The 17,516-nt window shown below is 47.2% G+C and overlaps 2 protein-coding genes across 3 annotated transcripts in view; one reads left to right on the top strand and one right to left on the bottom strand.

Annotated features, from left to right (window-relative positions):
- LOC135900526 (uncharacterized) overlaps nt 1-17,516 on the bottom strand; it is a 1,275,659-nt gene that overhangs the window by 259,110 nt on the left and 999,033 nt on the right. The gene's annotated exons all lie outside the window — the stretch shown is intronic.
- The window catches only part of LOC135908171 (uncharacterized), an 85,344-nt gene that overhangs the window by 63,612 nt on the left and 4,216 nt on the right, over nt 1-17,516 (top strand). The window contains exons 1-2 of one of the 2 annotated variants that reach the window (XM_065439924.2): nt 7,450-7,970; nt 9,476-9,625. In XM_065439924.2, coding sequence (XP_065295996.1) covers nt 7,700-7,970; nt 9,476-9,625 — 421 coding nt within the window. In that variant the 5' untranslated portion in view covers nt 7,450-7,699. Of the gene's footprint in view, nt 1-7,449; nt 7,971-9,475; nt 9,626-17,516 lie in introns of those variants that run through there. The other variant, XM_065439923.1, reaches the window with a different exon arrangement.

Raw genomic sequence — 17,516 nt, 5'->3', positions numbered from 1 at the left:
GGCTATTACTGCGTCAAAATGAACCCTGATCTTTTAGTTCCCCAATTTTGACAACAGTTCCAACCACCCTTCCAAACAGCTATCCATTTCTCCTCGATTGCCGACAAGACCAGAGTACTATTGTTGTTGCAAAACAAAAGGGTCGTTGACGATGCAAACAACAAATGAAAACAGCCGAACATAACTTAAGTGGCCTAACCACACGAACAGCATGTTTCCAATCTATCGCAGTGGCGTACTTATCGCACGTAATGGTGCCACTGAACAATCTGGTCAACCTCACAAGTACGTAATCACAAGCGCACTAGCCTTGTGGTCACTAAACAAAACGCGTACTTGCATTGTAGGCAAACTTTTCACTCACGCTTACTCACGTTTCTTTCCTGAAAGTCCTACAGGACACGTGACATAAACGAACAATTAAACTCGCGGGACTTACACACTCCGCAGAACTCTTAAAATGATGCGTCTTCTACTAACTCTTTCCACGCACGCTCACTAAAGAAGTCAGAATACGGCTGCCCTCCACACACACTAGCAACCCAGTCATAAAGTCTGCTTCCTTCCGTCCACACAGGACACGCGCTAATGGAACTAAGAACGCTTCTCCGTGCAAATCATGCACTCACTGAAATCTACGCGCTTAACCTTACAAAATTCAAAAACGCTTAAAAAGAAAGAAGGTTAAATAACACACGCGCTTTACCATAGGCCTTTCGACGATAACCTTGACCTTCAGGTTACTCACACACACAAAAAAAAACCTATCTACTTATTAATGAGCATCTCGCGAGACTACATGTTTACATAAACCTCATCTTTCAAATCACGGAGCTTCTCAAACGAAAACACAAACAAAGCTCAAACCTTACACGTTGAAAGAAATCCCAGTCTCAAATCGCGAAAAACTTTCCGATGCTCAAAATAAAAAACAAAACACTTCATTTCTACGGAAGGGCTCTTGGCCTCCCTCTCCAAACGCTTAAGTCTGACTCATACTTTGAGTCGAACGCGGGGTGGACGTGGTCTGAAAGCTACTCTGGCTGCCGAGAGACAACAAAAGGGCTGACTAACTATCAGCTCCCCCAAGACGTTACGGTCTCCTGCCAATTTGCGTCCTCGCGCCCCGCTTTCAACACAAACTCGATTGACCGCGTCGCTACTCCCCACCTGGTCTCGTCCTGCCACCTTGCGTTTCTTCGAACTGCACGCTGAGCTATAAGAAGAACTACGGAACGACGAGGAGCTTAACTGCCCCGTGCCCTTTGTCCGCGTCCGCGCAGAACATTCTTCGCGGTCCCCCTTTGACCGGTGGCTCGACCATTTTGGATGCGTCAACATCGTCCTAGACGACCGCACCTTCTTCCTCGCGCCCTGCCCTTTTGGGTTTCTCGCCATCTTTGGCGGCGCTACATTAATTACCGACTTTCGGTTTTTACCGCGCTTCTTTTTAAGGCGCTTTCTCTTTGCACTAGCCTTCATGTCGCCTTCTCGTGCCTCGTGCTGGCCGGTACACATTTCGTCGGCCCGGATCGGCCTCTTACCCGCACAGTCTGAGTGATTTACATTTAAATCTACTCTCACTTTGCCTCGACTGGCGGACAGCTCAACCGACTCTGGCACAATGCAGTAGGCTTTACTCGAGTAAGACAACTCGCACTCTTGCGAACTGCCCTCTACTACATTGCCCAGCTCACGCTGTGAATCGGCACACAGCCCGTCGGTATCGCTCGCTGTCTCACGCGCACAGTCCGAATGATTAACGACTGAATCATCCCTATCTAGGCCATCTAGACTGGCGGAGAGCCGCACCGATCCCTGAACAATGCAGTTGTTCTCTCGTGAGCTACGGAGCTCGCCACCCCGAGAACTATTCTCAACTGCATCGTCCAGCTCGCACTTCACTTCTGCACGCACATCTGGCTCTACATGGGTGCTCGCTTCTGTCGGGTCAGAAGTGCCCTTCTCTTCGCTAGCAACCTCGCTAACATTACCAGCGACGCACACACGCGGTAACTGTGCCAATTTGTTCGCAGCTGGCCTAGCTGTCTCCACAGTCATCTGTTGGCACAGCACCTCGTCGCTCTCACTCTGGCCTTTAACGGCCTCTATTGCCACTAAGGCATCGTTAGCAGCTAGCCTTTTCCCTTCACTTATGACTCTGCAGCTAATCTCACAGGCACTACTCTTTTCGTCGGCTTCTGGCGAAAATCCTCTCGATGCTGCCTCATTCTTTCGCTCTGTACTGCCTACAGAATTCTCAGACAGCCGTTGTCTCTGTGCCATTAACTGATCACAATACTGTATTTCTTTGATCAGTGCTGCCTTCTCTCTCTCAAACTTTTCCTCTCGCTCACGTTCGCGTTCATTCTCACGTCCGTGACGCTCACACCTAAGAGTAAGTTCTTGAAGCTCATGCTTCCGTTCATTCTCGCGTTCTTCACGCTGACGCTCACTCCTAAGCTCACGACGCTCTCGCAAACGTACACGACGCACACGCTCCCGTGGCTCCTGTATCACCTCCCAAGCAAGCTCAATGCTTTTGTCATCGTTGCCGCTATCGTTAATCGCCTTTATGATAGCTGGCGTTTTCATCCGTTCGTCCGCGTCAACTCCCAAATCGTCGCACACCAACAACAAGTCCAACCTCGTCAACCTTCTAAGATCCATGGCAGCTGCCCCGACAGGTGGTTAAAACTGTTTTCCTTAATTAATTTGTGCAAACACACAATGCAACAAATTCCCGATTCCCAGAACTATCAAAATTGAACACACAACCTTTGAGTCTGGCGAATCATAAGGAAAAAAACCACGCGCTCACTTACGGTTGCAGCACCCTGCCATCCGGTTCATCTGTCCGCTGTTCCTCCGGTTCCTCCGGACTCCCTGGGTCGAAGGCTCGCTCCTTCTTCGATACTCCCAGTCTCTTCGGACCTCTTTCGACGAAGGCTCTCTCTTCTTCGCTCTTCCCGGTTCCTTACGATCTCTCTCGACGAAGGTTGATTCGTAGCGCTGCCACCAGCTGATGCATTCGGAGGCGATCCCACCGCTGCCACCAGATGTAGGGGTTGGAGGACGGGACTCCGGGATGGAAACCACAAACTTGGGAGGGATTTATTCTACATTATATACAAGGAGGTGAGCGTCAATTAACAGTAGTACAGACATTACGGGCCGGCAGCAACTCGGACGCTGCTGCCCGCGGCAAGAAGTTCGAGAGAGGTGAAACAGGGAATCAGGGCATGTCCCAGAATGCTCAGGTCTCTCTGGAAGGCTTCTTATAAGCCCTTCGAGCACTGCAAGTCACGTCATGTTTGACCAATGGGAGAGTCCACTCCGATGACGCCACTTGCAGCCAATGGTAGGCGCCCGTGTCGTGGTGTCACACCTGGCGGCTTGCTGCGGTCTTGCATCGCAGACTGGCAATGCACTTCGAACAAAGAGAAGGGGAGGGCTGCACCTGCTTCATTGTCGGATGCCCACCTGCTAATCCCGGCGGCGCACGAACTTGTTGGCATGTAAACTCGTTGCCTTAAACTTGTCTGCTCGGCCGCTTCTCTGGAATGCGCTTTCCTGCTTCTGCATTCCTCAATTAGCTGTGCTGCAATCCGATGTGGTCTGGGGAACTCGAAGTAATCGCAGGAACCAGCTCCATATCTAACAATATATATTTTTTTACTTTTCACAAACAACGTCGCTCATCGCTCGGAATAAATCTTAATAGAACCTTGGTTCTGTAAACGTCCCCACTGAACCACTTGTGTCATATCAACAACCAAGTATGATCCATTCGTCTACGTCTCGACATACCATCAAAGTACGTCTTGTTGACATGTACTTTACGAAATCAAGTAGCCGATGTCTTATTGACACCGATTCTATTTTATTATTAGGCTCTTTACGGGCATTACGTACTGACGTCGTAGTGATGTACGCGCTACGTCATATCGAGTGACTGCACTATAGATTTCCTTTAAGATTTAATTAAAGGGCCCCTGAAACGGTTCGGACAAATTTTGTAGACGCGTAGGATACAGCTAAAGTTCATCATTCGGACCACAATTTGCGTGAAGGAACTCGTATTAAGATAGCTACGGAAGATTACAGGTTACCCTCCTCCATAGCCATGCATTTTCTCCTCAACTCGTTCGCCGAGTGATCGGGGCGAAGCTCCGCCTTCACTGGCTCTGCGTCATTATGGCGCGTCGAGTCGTCTACTTCCGGTTCTCTAGGAGCGAGCTCGCGAAGCCTCTCCGCCAGCTGCTTGGCAGTCGACCCCAAGCGACAGCTATCGACGCAGCGTGCGTTGCGAACATTCTGTCGCAGCGCCGAACGTGTCTGGTATTCCGCTAACCACAGGAGAGCTGGGCATTTCGACGGATGGGTGGAGGCATAAACTCAAGCTGATGAAGGAATTTTAGCGTAGGCGTACGGTGAGCGACCTGATCGGTCTGCACGGTCCAGCCACCCGTTGGCGCGGAGCTTAACCAGTCCAACAAAGAGCTAATATTGCTCTGACCAAGTGTAGAACATTTTAAACATTTACAAAAACAACGTGTTAGCGATTACGCTCCTGCGAAAAATTTACACCAGCAGCAAAGAAGAATTTACTTCGCTACTGCTACTGTGTTTCGTCGAGCTCTGCGCCACCAGGTGGCTGCAGCGTGCAGACCTTTCACGTTTGCAATTCTGCTCATCCCGTGAATCGGCATGGTCAAACGGCCAGGGCCTGGCCCCTTGCGCTTGCTTTTACCCGAATACCGGACTCGCGAAACGCTGTTGTGGTACTAATCTTCTGGTGTAAAGTGACGGGGGGGGGGGGGGGGGGTGGCGCAGACGCGCAAATCCTGGCGCCGATCGGATATAGGCAGTCCGACGCGCTGCAGTCAGTCCGCTCGTCTGCTGCCTTGCAGAGAGACACGATGTTGCAGCTTGACATATTGTCAGTCGCTACATTTGGAGCCCAAAACGCAACAAAGTCGAATCATGGTGCTCGCGAAAAGACAGACCTACTCTGACCGCCGAGCTCTCGTTGAATGGAGCACGTTGTAACACAAGTAGATGACGCTTGTTGTGTGTCGGAAGTGCTTAAAGGGACCCTGAAACGATTTTGCACAAACGTACTGAGTCGTTAGAGTAGGTCCTTCTAATCATTAATTGACGCATCTAAGTGCTCCGCGTAAAGCATGTAATTTATTATAAGGTTTTAAAAATGTACATCGCTGCTAATCGCAGCACACTGCTCGGCAGAATTTTCAGCCGCCCCTACCCATATGACGCAAATCACCCAACTGACGTCAGTAGGGCGAGCTATCCGATTGGCTGTCCAGGGCGCGTCATCGATAATTTTTCCACCTTTATGGTGAACAAATGATGTTCGTAATAGTTGGAATGTTAGTTAATTTGTTTCTATAAAAAGAAAGTAACAGAAGGAGAATGCACAAGAACAATTTCTCGTTAAGGTTTTTAAGGTGCCGTATCAGTTGGGGAGGGAGGGGGGTAATTGAAGCTTTTTAGTTAAAGTTTTTGCAACATGATCTTTGAAAATGTAAGTTCCCTGAGCTTTATCGCGCATGAAATGTCATTCACATTGAATGTGGTACCTAAATATTGCACAAGTACAAGGTACAACCTATGCTCAGGTTAGACAGTCGAAAACTCGGAAGATTTTTGTTATGAAACGTAGTAGCTAGCTGGGCCGTTAGACGTCTAATGTCTGTTGTCGAAATACATTTTCCGGACCGCACATGGCTGACGCCTGCCAACCACACGGGCCGACTCTTCCTGCGCTTCTCGACGATGACGGCTGGTCGTTCGCCAATAAGACCGCCTTCATTTCGTTGATTGGCGATAGCGAAGGTCCCGCTGCGTATGCAAGGTGGGTCACTGATATGCAGAGCCGGTCTTGCCGACTTGGTTGCGCATGCTCCACGGCGGGCGCTCTCGAACACCACAGGCGTAGTGCGCCGCCATCGGCCACATTTCATCGGAGCGACTCATCTGCATCATTCTTTGTATGCAGCCAGAGCTGCACATATATGTTTATCATGAGACTCAGGGGAAAAACGCTTCTCTGCTCGTACTGGTCCCGCTTCCAGCCTCCCGGATTTATAGCACTCGGCTCTTTTTACGTCGTCCCTCCTACGGCGTCTGCTTCGCGCCCTGGCCTCCACGCGTTCTATACATTCTCCGTGCAGATCACAGCAGTTTCGTTCCGTGGGCGCCGCCGTATTGGGTTGTGATACGCGCATTTTCTCGCTGTTGCGTTCCTCCCCGACTAGGTTGGGTATTACAAACCGGCTGTAACACCGTGCATTGTTTGATGGCGTCACAAAATACGTGTGCATACAGCATTCCACGATGCAGCGCTTCCTGAGAATGGTCTCTCAGTCAGCCCAGTTCCACGCGTCTGTTCGCCCGGCCTTCCTGGTCGCTCATCGGTGGTTTCCTGTCGACCGACCGTCGCCTCCGCGCAGCATCCTCGCCCGCGGCGACGTCGCGGTCGTTGCCGACGAAGCGCGCCCATTCTCCCTCGAACCGCTTGACATCATCACTGGCACCGCTCACGCCGTGGCCTTCGGCCGCGTCCAGTCACCGCCCGTTCAGCCTACCTCCTCACAGTTGGCCCTCGGCATGACTGCACGTAGCGTGTCGCCTCACCTGCAGCAATGACGTATACCTGTCTGTCTTGTCCACAGTGCTCAGAAGCGCTCAGTTGCTGACTTCGTCTGAATGATGACGACGGATGTGCACTTGCACATATGTAATCGCGTCGGTTGAGTCACAACTACGTGCTTCGAATCTGAACTCTGCGTTTGTATCAGTGGAATGTTGAGTGTGGTCTTCGTGTCTGCTGGTTCTGCCGTACAGAACGTGAAGACGGCCAGGGTGATCGGTGTGCTGTTGAAACTCTCGATTTTTCAGCGGCTGATGCGTTGCTTATACACGGCCGGTATAGTGTGAGAGTTCCTTTCGTTGTATTCTCACACAATCCTTTCTTATCATTTCTAGGACGGCGGGACGGACCGCCGCTCGATTCACTGGAGAAGGGCGAAAAGGGATAACACTGGAATAGAATCGCATACTGGCCCGCTACAATGGATCACAACCTCCATTCCTCTGCGTGTTTTGCCGTCGTAGCAAGTAGAAACAAAGAACCGCAAAAAAGCGCCTCTCTCTGAAATTTTGATGCGTACAATAGCGTAGAAACTAATCAGAAACCGTGCGCTACGACGCCAGTGAAAACGTATGCGTGTTTAATGATAGTCGGTTCATTTGGGAACACCGCGAGAACATCATACGTCGTACTTCGAACAACGAAGTCCCCAAGCAGGCGAGAGCTTTCTGCGCGAGGCGGCGTGATTCATGCATCGCGTACGCTACAACACTTGGATCTGTCGCTTTTGTTGCCCTTCGAGACGCGCGCGCGTGCGGTGAGGAGGAATCGCGCAGGTGAGAGGTTCCGCTCTCTCTCTCTCTCTCTCTTGGCAACTGCGGCGAGGACTGGAATGCCCGCCCGGCACAACCAAGCGATCAGCAGCGCACCTGTGTGTGTTTCGGTTGCGGCGGCTACGCCCGTTCAGAGAGCGGCTCCCGGCGCCATGTTTGTCCGACGTCGGCGGCATCGGTGACGTTCGGCGCGCGTTTGCGGCCGATTTGAAAGAAGTGTGCGCTCGACGGTCTTGTGCCGGTGGTCACTATGGGCTGGTCGCAGCTATCTCTGGGCCGCAAGGCGGGCTACCTATTCGCCGCCATCAGCCTAGTGCTCGTCTTCATCGCCTTCACGACGCCTTACTGGCTCGCCTCGGACCCGCGCGTGTACAGCGCGCAGCTCCTGCAGCTCGGCCTCTGGGAGACGTGCTTCCGCAGCTTCGCCGACCCCAGGGACCTGAACATGGAGAAATACTATGTCGGCTGCCGCTGGATTTTCGCGTATGAGTACAACACGCTGCGGGACTTCATCGAGACCCGTGAGTTGCGGCACCCCGCGCCGGCTATGCTGTGTCGCGCGGTTCCTCTCCGCGTCTGCCGCGCTTGCCCCGCCTTCTTTAAAGGGGTCACGTGTCGCGTGAATAACGGAAGGCGTTGCTTTCGCTCTAATGGGAAGAAAGGAATTCGCCAACTCAGCCGCACTTATGTCATATCAGTTGACGTTCTGCTGACGCACGTCGATTCCTTTCATACCGGCCGAACAAGTGCTCAAGTGCAAGCAGCACGATGGTCACGTCCCGCATCCGTTAGTAGCCGTCTGTTGCCGGCACGCGCGATGACACGCTTGTAGGTACAATTCAGTCGTATATCGTTCTGTCGACAGTTTATGTGCTTGCCTTGCATCCTCCACATGCTACAACTTTGCGCGAAATACAAATGCGTACATAAGCCATGGAAAGACATCGCATCATTGTACTAGACCTGTTGCATGCTGTGTATGCTTGTCCAGACTAGAAAAATGCAAGAGTCGTGCCAGCTCCGTGTCCAACTGTTTTGAATAGCTGGCAGTGACAGTGGGCAAACGGCTCAGCATGTTACGTATGAGCATGCTTTGTGCATTGCCATTGAGTTCTGTTGTAGTTCTCATAAACTTTCTTACAGGTGCTTTAAGAACTTTTAGGAGATTTCTTAAGCTACTTTGTGTGTTACAGCTTGTCTCACGAATGAAGTAAATGGTTACATGTAATTCGCTACTGAAAAAAGGTAATTGTGTTACAGTGAGCATTATTGTGCAAAGTAATCGATCATTACAAACCGAAAATTATTTGATCGCAAGTAGTTAATTACATGTAATTCGTTACGTGTACAGCTGCTGCTAACACTAGCAAGTGACTGGTGAAAATTGTAATGCTGTCAGGTTGTCAGGATTGAATGCATAGTCAGGATGAGACTTTGTGGAAAGCTCTATAAAAAGAGTAAGAGATACAATGATAGTAAGAACGTAGATGCAACAAGATACTTGTATTGAAGTGGTTTATTGCATTGTAGTAAAGGATACAAATGTAACTTGTCATAACTGATTATTGATGAATTTGGAGGTCTCTCAGAATGAACGTGTCGTGCTGCTTCCGCAAGCCCTTTCTGCAGTTTTGCTGCACTCTTGTTACCATCCAGTTATGCTTTGCTTAGCTTGTTTAAAACTCATCTGGACATTAGAGCATATGCAAAATTTAAGTACTGCGCACTTCTCCCCACATCTTGTCTTGCCTAACAGAGAGTCGGATGTTGGAGAAGAGTTGGAAATGAGGCAATGAGTGCGCGCACTGGTGACACCATCCCTGCTGCCACCCTTTCCTTGCTTCACCCCAGCTTTTGACAGTGCCCCTAGTTAACTTGGTCAGGGCAACTCGATGTCGGGGAAAGCCTGCTTGTGGAATAATGTGTATCCTCCATTGTGCTATAATATTAAACACAATATGGTTGAAGCTGATTTTATGAGGAAATATTTTTTGCTGAAGGTGTGCCCCTTTGTTTTTCTGTGCAGCATTCTTTGTGGCAGTTCAAGTGTTCTTCACCATCGGCTTCACGCTGCTGCTGCTCGCCTCCGTCCTGCTGCTGGCCATGCACATTTGCCTGCCTTCAGCGAGAACGCTGCAGTTGCTCAAGGTCGTCATTGCCTTGCTTCTGGCATCAGGTAACATTCTTGAGTGGCTAGAACCATGTGTTTGATATGGGTCACACATCAAACCACATGCTCATTATCACGAAATTCATCGGTTCTGAGGTATAACATTGTTTATTATGGGTAACTAAATGAAACAAGGCATTTGTGTTGTACATGGCGAATGCAGAACTTCCCACGTTCCCAGTTGTTGCCATGCCTAAGAGAGCCCCACCATCAATGAAAAAATGAGTGCCTTTCTCCTTGTATGTCTTTGTAGATTATAGTAACAGCACTGTTTTACGCCTTAAAGGGCCCCTGAAACAGTTCGGACAAATTTTGTAGACGTGTAGGGTACAGCTTAAGTAGAACATTCGCACCACAATTTAAGTGAAGCGTTAAGTATTAATGGAGCTACAAGCGATTATAAGTTACCCTCCTCCCCAGCCATGCTTTTCCTCCTCAACTCGTACGCCGAGCGAGCGGGGCTAAGCTCCGCCTTCACTGGTCCTGCGTCACGATGCGACGTCACATCGTCCACTTACGGGTGTTTTGGAGCCCCCGCCCGCGCGAAATCTCTCTGCTAGCTGCTTGGCTGTCGACCCCAAGCGAGAGCTGTCGAAGCAGCGTGCGTTGCGAGCATTCTGTCGTAGTGCCGTACGTGTCCGGTATTCCGTTAACCACAGGCAAGCTGGTCATTTCGGCAAATGACTGGAGGCATAAACTCAAGCTGATGACGGAACTTTGGCGTAGACGTACGTGAGCGGCCTGATCGGTCTGCATGGTCCAGACACTTGTTGGCGCAGCGCTTAACCAGTCAAACAAAGCATTAATATTGCTCTAACGAAGTGTAAAACATTTTAAACATTTATAAAAACAACGTGTTGATGATTACACTCCTGCGAAAAGTACGCACCAGCAGCAAAGAAGGAAACGCTTCGTTGCTGCTACTGTGTATGGTGGAGCTCTATGCCACCAGGTGGCTGCACCGTGCAGACCATTCACATTTGCCCTTCTGCTCATTTCGGCTCATCCCCTTACAGCACAGTCAAGCGGCCAGATCCTGTCCCCTTGCGCTTACGTTTGCCCTAATACGGGACTCGCGAAACGCTATTGCGTTAGTGATCTTCCGGTGTGAAGTGACGGCCACAAACGGGCAAATCCTACGCAGCAGCCAGTTCGCTCGTACGCTGCCTTGCAGAGGGACATGATGTCGCAGCTTGACATATTGCCAGTCGCTACGTTTGCAGCCCACAAGGCAACAAAGTCGAATCATAGTGCTCGCGAAAAGACTGACACCAACTCTGACCGCGGAGCTCTCGTCAAAATGGAGTACGTTGTAACACAAGCAGACGACACTTGCTGTGTGCCGGAAGTGCTTAAGTGTACTGAAAAATTGTTCTTGTGCATTCTCTTTATGCTACTTTCTTTTTATAAAATCAAATTAACTAACATTCCAACTATTACGAAGATCATTTGTTTACCATAAAGTTAGAAAAATTATCGATCACGCGCCCTGGTCAGCCAATCGGATAGCTCGCCCCACTACGTCATATGGGTTATTTCGGTCATATGGGTAGGGGCGGCTTAAAATTCCGCCGAGCAGTGCGCTGCGATCGGCAGCGATGTGCATTTTTAAAACGTTATAATAAATTACACGCTTTACGCAGAGCACTTAGACGTGTCAATTAATGATCAGAAGGACCTACTCTAACGACTCAGTACATTTGTAGAAAATCGTCAAAAGCGTTTCAGGGTCCCTTTAAGTAGCGGAATACAAAATACCCGTACTGTGACGCCATTCAAGCTAAAACTTTTGGCACAGTGCATGAACAGCCAAGCAAATGATCGGAGAATTGATACAGCACGTGGCATGCTGTTTTCTATGCAATACTGATGAAGAAAATTGGTGCAACCAGAATACAACAGACACAGAAAGAGAAGACAAAGACAAGCACTTCTATGCATTAATTTGCGAAAAGCATGGTCATAACTTCAAGCAGAGTTTTAGCCAAGAGCTTGTATTGGCAACGTATTGAACTGCAGGGCACATCGACATCTCTTTGTAGTTCTTAAGATCAGTGTGCATTTTCTATTAATCTTTTTTTATTCCTTTTGCCGTTCACCGTATGCTTGGATGCTGTCATTAGCTGGAAGGATCCGCGCGGGATGATAGATAGTACGAAAAAAATGGGAAATGACAATTATTACAAATTACGACTTCTTGCATCTTGGACTCATCTCACACTTTCATCTCAGTCATCTTGTCATCTTGTCATCTTGCACTTTTGGTGCTTTGAGAGAAAAGTGTCAAGCTTGGCTTACTGCTCTGTGCCTTTGAGGTGATTAAATAGTGCAGAGCATAACATGAAAAAAATTAACAGCATTATGCTGGAAGACCCATATGGAAGTTCTGTGTTCTTACCCAGTGCCTTTGTTCCTTATGTGGCACTAATTTTACGGTCGTGATTTCTGCAAGTGTTGGCCATTTACAAGTCATAGTTGCCAGAAGTTAAAAAAAGTGACGTACACATATATTCTGGGATTCATTGAAAAAGTATTTCCCCCATGCGAAATTGCATAAATGGAGAAAAAAGAATACCATATGATATTGAGAGCCCGGTACTGGCCTGGAGAGTGAATTATTCAGGGCCTTGAAAGCTTTGGTGTTGGGCTCAACTCAGCTCTTCAGTATTTAATGTACATATTAATTTTAGCGACAGATATGAATAGCATCAAGCTGAGGACATTATTACTACAGCATACAAGGTTGATGCTCGGGGTGCTAGATTGAGTTCGCATATTTTTTATGATCCGTTTCATTTACCATTTTCTCAGCTAGAACAGTGCCTCCAACTAAATGAATAAGGGTGGAAATAATGGTGAATGAGATGAAATGGACAGTCACAAAATACAGCTCCTGGACTGTCCCACCACCTTCTGTTCCCGCCGTTCCCATCAACAAAATCAACATTCCTTGCAGTATTACTGAAAAGCTTTAAAGATTGGCTCTGTACCCATCACTTTGTCAAGACTGAGCGAGCAAAGCTATTGCTGTTAAAGATATGTAATGCTGAGACCTGCCTTTAATGACAAGTGCCAGCTACAAAAAACATTGTCTACTGGAGCCCACCAGGACATTTCCAAGCACAATTTAGACAGGATTCACGTGATAAACCTGTAGACTTTCTAACAAAAATACTGGTAACATTATGTGATGGACACAGAGAGTCTGTGCTTGAGAATTTTCATAGAATGGAGAAGCAGAGCCGCGTTTTCCAAGACAAAACCAGCCTATACTCGCAGCAAGAGTAATGCCTGTTGCCAACATGACTTTATTTACAAAGGCGGTTGCTAAAATGGATCATAGTGAAAGTGCTATTTTGCCTGAATTAGTTCTGTGTTCAAGGCAATAAAGATGAAGTACGTATTGTCTGCAGAACTACAGGACTAAACCATGGTTGGGGAAAAAAGCCCTTGGGTACTAGAGGCAGCATTAATGAGAAGACAGCTAGCACCATCGCTATGGACACAAGAATGGCAAGTGGCTGATATTTCCTTTGGTAGCTAGTAGCTACCAACAAATATCAGCCACTTGCCATTCTACTAGCTACTGGGCAGGGGCAGTAGGGCACCTGAAACAAACTCTGAGGCAAGTGCTTGGCACGAACCTCAGGCAGACAACTGCAAGCGAGAATGTCAGCTCTCGAAATCCTGAAGTGGGAAGTGGTGGGTGCATCCAGCAAAACATGACTGGCATGGAAAACAAGCACACTAAAGTGAAAGACTGTGATGATCAAGGATGAAGCATATTTTGGCACAAACTGTATACAATGCTACAAGATGCTTTCAAAAAGATATTTCACGAGCGGCATGGCGACTCAACCACACCACCCACACTAAGCAAAAAGCAGTAAAGAAAAACAATTACATTGACAGAGCTCACAATGGCCAATGCAATTAACAAATGATATCATGCTTTCTCAAGAAACAGCAGGGAAAACTGTCAAGCAAGCTGAACAACAGCAGGAATGGTGTTTCAGCTGCTAATTGGAACTATGCTGGATCGGACAGGGACTTTCAGCAGTTTCAAATATTGGAAAACTGATGTGAAATCGGTGCACAGTGGTTGCTTGTGAATGGATGCACCAGCCCTAAAGTCGAGCATTTTTTGGCTTTGTGACCATACATTCGCTTGGCATCAAACGACAGTTTACGAGTACAACTGGATATTATTACCATGACAGTGTCAAAGGCTGAATTCGACAAGTTTATACTCTTTCACCAGTGGGCTGCCTACATGAACACAACAGTATAGCGAGGAAAAAAAAGTGCTATAACCGACTGTATGTGCGCAGTGCTCCAGCACATTGGATGTGCTTCATACAACTTTCCAATGCTGATACAGTGGACTGGCTTGTACAAAGATTGCAGTTAGGATGTGCAATGCCAATATTCGCAATGTGATACCATCAACCAGTTTCTGCATCATGTGCAACGGTAAGCCAATGACAAGTTCGACTGACAATAACAAATGTGTAATGCCCTGCAATGTTCCGAAGCCAAGCAACAAAAATACAGTTGAGTCTGTGACCATTATCACGGCCGCTTGATAAAAAAAAAGGGCACCACATGTGCATCAGGCAGGCTACAATGGTAGTGAACGTGACAGCCGTAATTGCATTCTCGGCCGCTTGGCGGGGCCAAATGGCACTAGCTTTCCAAGCACATTCCTGATGCATTTTCTGTGCCTATCTCAGACAACAGCCTCCGACTGGTGGCACCTTGCTACCAGCCAACACTTGTGCATGGTGCGAAAGCAAGGAATACTAAACAATAGAGTGGTGATCCTGACATGCACAAATGAAAAAGCAACTGCATGACGACTTCAAAGTAACCGCAACAAATGTGCTATCAAGGATGTCCGAACCCAACACGGTGTGCATGCAAGTGACTTCTGGATGCATGAAGCCCAGGACAAAGGCAGAACCTGCCGCTATTATCACAGGCACTGAAATTGCCAGTACAACAACAAGCCAAAACAAGGCTCACAAATAACCAACAGCACACTTGTTTATCCTACCACACAACGAGGGAAGACAAAAACAGTGTGTTCTGGTTCCCAAATCACTTCCAAAGTAACTATGATGGTGCAGTCAATGGAGATGCCCTGCCAAAATCAGTCTAAACGTCAATATTGGCAGAGTATGGACCCAGACATGGCTAAACATGCTAGGGATTGTCGTATGTGTCGGCAGCAAAACCATCCTATGTGTGATCGACATGTCGGGTGTGAGAGGCGTTCAGGCGGGCTTCCCCACGTCAACATGATTGCCCTCTTCTCCGAATCAATGACATGCTCTTCCCCGAGCTGACACAAAAGGATGCAAGACAAACGAAAATGCAAGAAGGTGCCCTCCCGCTTTCCACAAGCTGTCACAAGAAGGTGACTCCCCCCGCTCTCTGCAAGCTGACACAGCACTACTACTCTGCAGGCTCCGGAAGAAGATGGTAACGACAGGATCGCCAGTGGTTATTTAAGACCGTGCTGGCCCACGTGTCAAAAGAGACCACTCAAGACTCGCATGAGAGTCACACCCATGTACCAATGAAGTGAATACAATCTTTTCTACTTTTTTTTTTCATCCTCACTATGCCTGGCTTTGTCGTCGTTTCCTGATTCCTGCAGTGAAGACCCACCTCACCAGGTTGCGATTATATCACCGACCATAGTAGGGCAACCAGGAACACTGAACCCAAGGGAAGTGCTTCGAACGCCCTTATAGACTGTCCACCACGTAAGACTAATCAAGAGTACTGAAGAAAACAAATAAACTAACAGAACGAAAGTCGTAATTGGACACAAGAGAAGGATCAAATGACGATGCCGACTCCCAAATGGTTTATTCTTTTTGAAAGCGACACTTTTTACTGTTCATGGTTGTCTACAAGACGAAAAATGGATAAAATGTTTAAGCAAAGACTGCAACCTGTATGAACGATAGCTGCTATGTGAAAGGCATCCAAAAAACAGCAAAACAAATGCATGCATGCTATGTTATGGAGTGCTTGAAGTGTGAAAACTTCAGTTTTTTTTTTTTTCGGATAGACCAATTAAAGCCATGCTGATGGATTTGAGGTCACAGTGTGTCATCTGAGTTGCTTAAATGATTTTCCTAGTTGTTCTGTTGTTGCTCTTGCCTGCAGTTGATGAGAAGTACCTTACTACATTAGTAGATGCTGCAACAAAATTCATTGTAACATGGACGGTACCAAACAGGTCTGATTCAGACATCATTCAGTTCATCAACGAAAAGATTTTGTCAAAAGAGGGAAGTCCATGAGCAGTAACTAGTGACAATGGCAGTGTGTTCACGTCAAAAGTAACAAACAACTTAAGGTGTCGTCATATTGAACATGCACTTATAGTGCCATAAGCAATCCACACAAGTGTACTTGGTAAGAGAGCCAAAAGTAGAATTCTTGTGCCTTTTCATAAGAATCGTATGGAGGCAGCAATCACTGCAGTAAATACCTAGCAAAAGCAACATTTGAAGTCAACGCATCTACATGCTGGACTCAAAACATCATTGGTAGAAGTCTTGATTAACCCTTTAACCTAAATTCCGAGTTGTACTCATATCATGTGAGGTTGTACTAACATCGCCAATGACGAGGCACACTCATTCAGCCCAATGTTGTGCTGCTCCCACTGCCAAAGATGAGGTACGGTTGGCATTGAGGCAAAGCTGCCCTCAAGAGCGGCTTCCCTTTTTATTCTTTTGTTTTGTGTGCTCATTCTAACCAGAAATCAATCAACATATTTCATGAGAATGAAATAGAAGAAAGTATAACTTCATAAAAGAAATTTCAAATATTTGGTACATTTTTCCAGAATTAATTTGGTAGTTAGAGGGTGATCTACACTACATGAAAAATAATGAGCAATTTGGCATGGACAGCCATAAAGAATGCCGACATGCCCAGCAACGAAACATTTGCTAACGTTGAGTGCGTCAAGTAAGCTACCTACTCTGTACAGAGTTGGCAGCCAAAGTAGGATACGTGGCTACCATAAAGCCAGGAAATTCATACCATGCTATGATGAATCGTACGGAGAGAATAATATATGTAAATTATGGTTCTAGGATTCTTTAGAGAAGTTGGTAAGGGGAAGGGAGATCAGGCTAAGTATCGCCACTCATGGAAGCCTCATATACGAAGCTCTTCATGGTCTGTAGTGAATTGTATTGTATTGTATTGGGTTTTATGGCGCATAAGCGACTTAGGCTATCATGCGCCAAACACATGGTATAACTTATTTCAAAATTGGGTATCCTCAGCGAGGTCCTTGTCCGGACAAGGCCTCTGAGGAGCCCAACAAACCAAATGAAGACCTCAGCCTTCTTCTCAGAACTGAGAAAACGGGTGAGGTGCATCATAAGATGCGTGAAAAAAACGGGTAATAATTTTTAAGATTAGTAGTTCTGTGATATGTTATATTTCGTTTAGGATCGCTGCGTCTTTCAAAAAACTAAAAACAGATGAAGTTTCTACTAGTGGGTTATCTCCTAAAAGCAGACTGGGATGGAAGGGAAGACGTTCATTGTAAAATACAGTAAAATGTTTTTTTCTTAGCCGTTCGAGTTGTGTGCACGAGAATAAAATGTGATTTACAGTGAGTTCATCTCCACATTTCTCACATAAGGGTTTGTCTTGTTTTGTCAGTAGAAAGTTATGTGTTAGGTGTGTGTGTCCGATGCGCAGGCGGCATGAAATTCTATAAAACGTTCCTGATGCCTGCATGATCTCCATTCTCCTAGAATAGGTTTTACTAAATGTAGCTTGTTATTTTCTTCCTTATTCCATGTACGCTGCCATTTTTCTTTAAGCTTGTTTTTTACTAACTTCATGCAATCTGCAT

This window comes from Dermacentor albipictus, chromosome 3, assembly GCF_038994185.2.
Source record: "Dermacentor albipictus isolate Rhodes 1998 colony chromosome 3, USDA_Dalb.pri_finalv2, whole genome shotgun sequence".
In the NCBI taxonomy this organism is placed as follows: domain Eukaryota; kingdom Metazoa; phylum Arthropoda; class Arachnida; order Ixodida; family Ixodidae; genus Dermacentor; species Dermacentor albipictus.
This window is presented reverse-complemented; position numbering and strand designations above follow the sequence as displayed.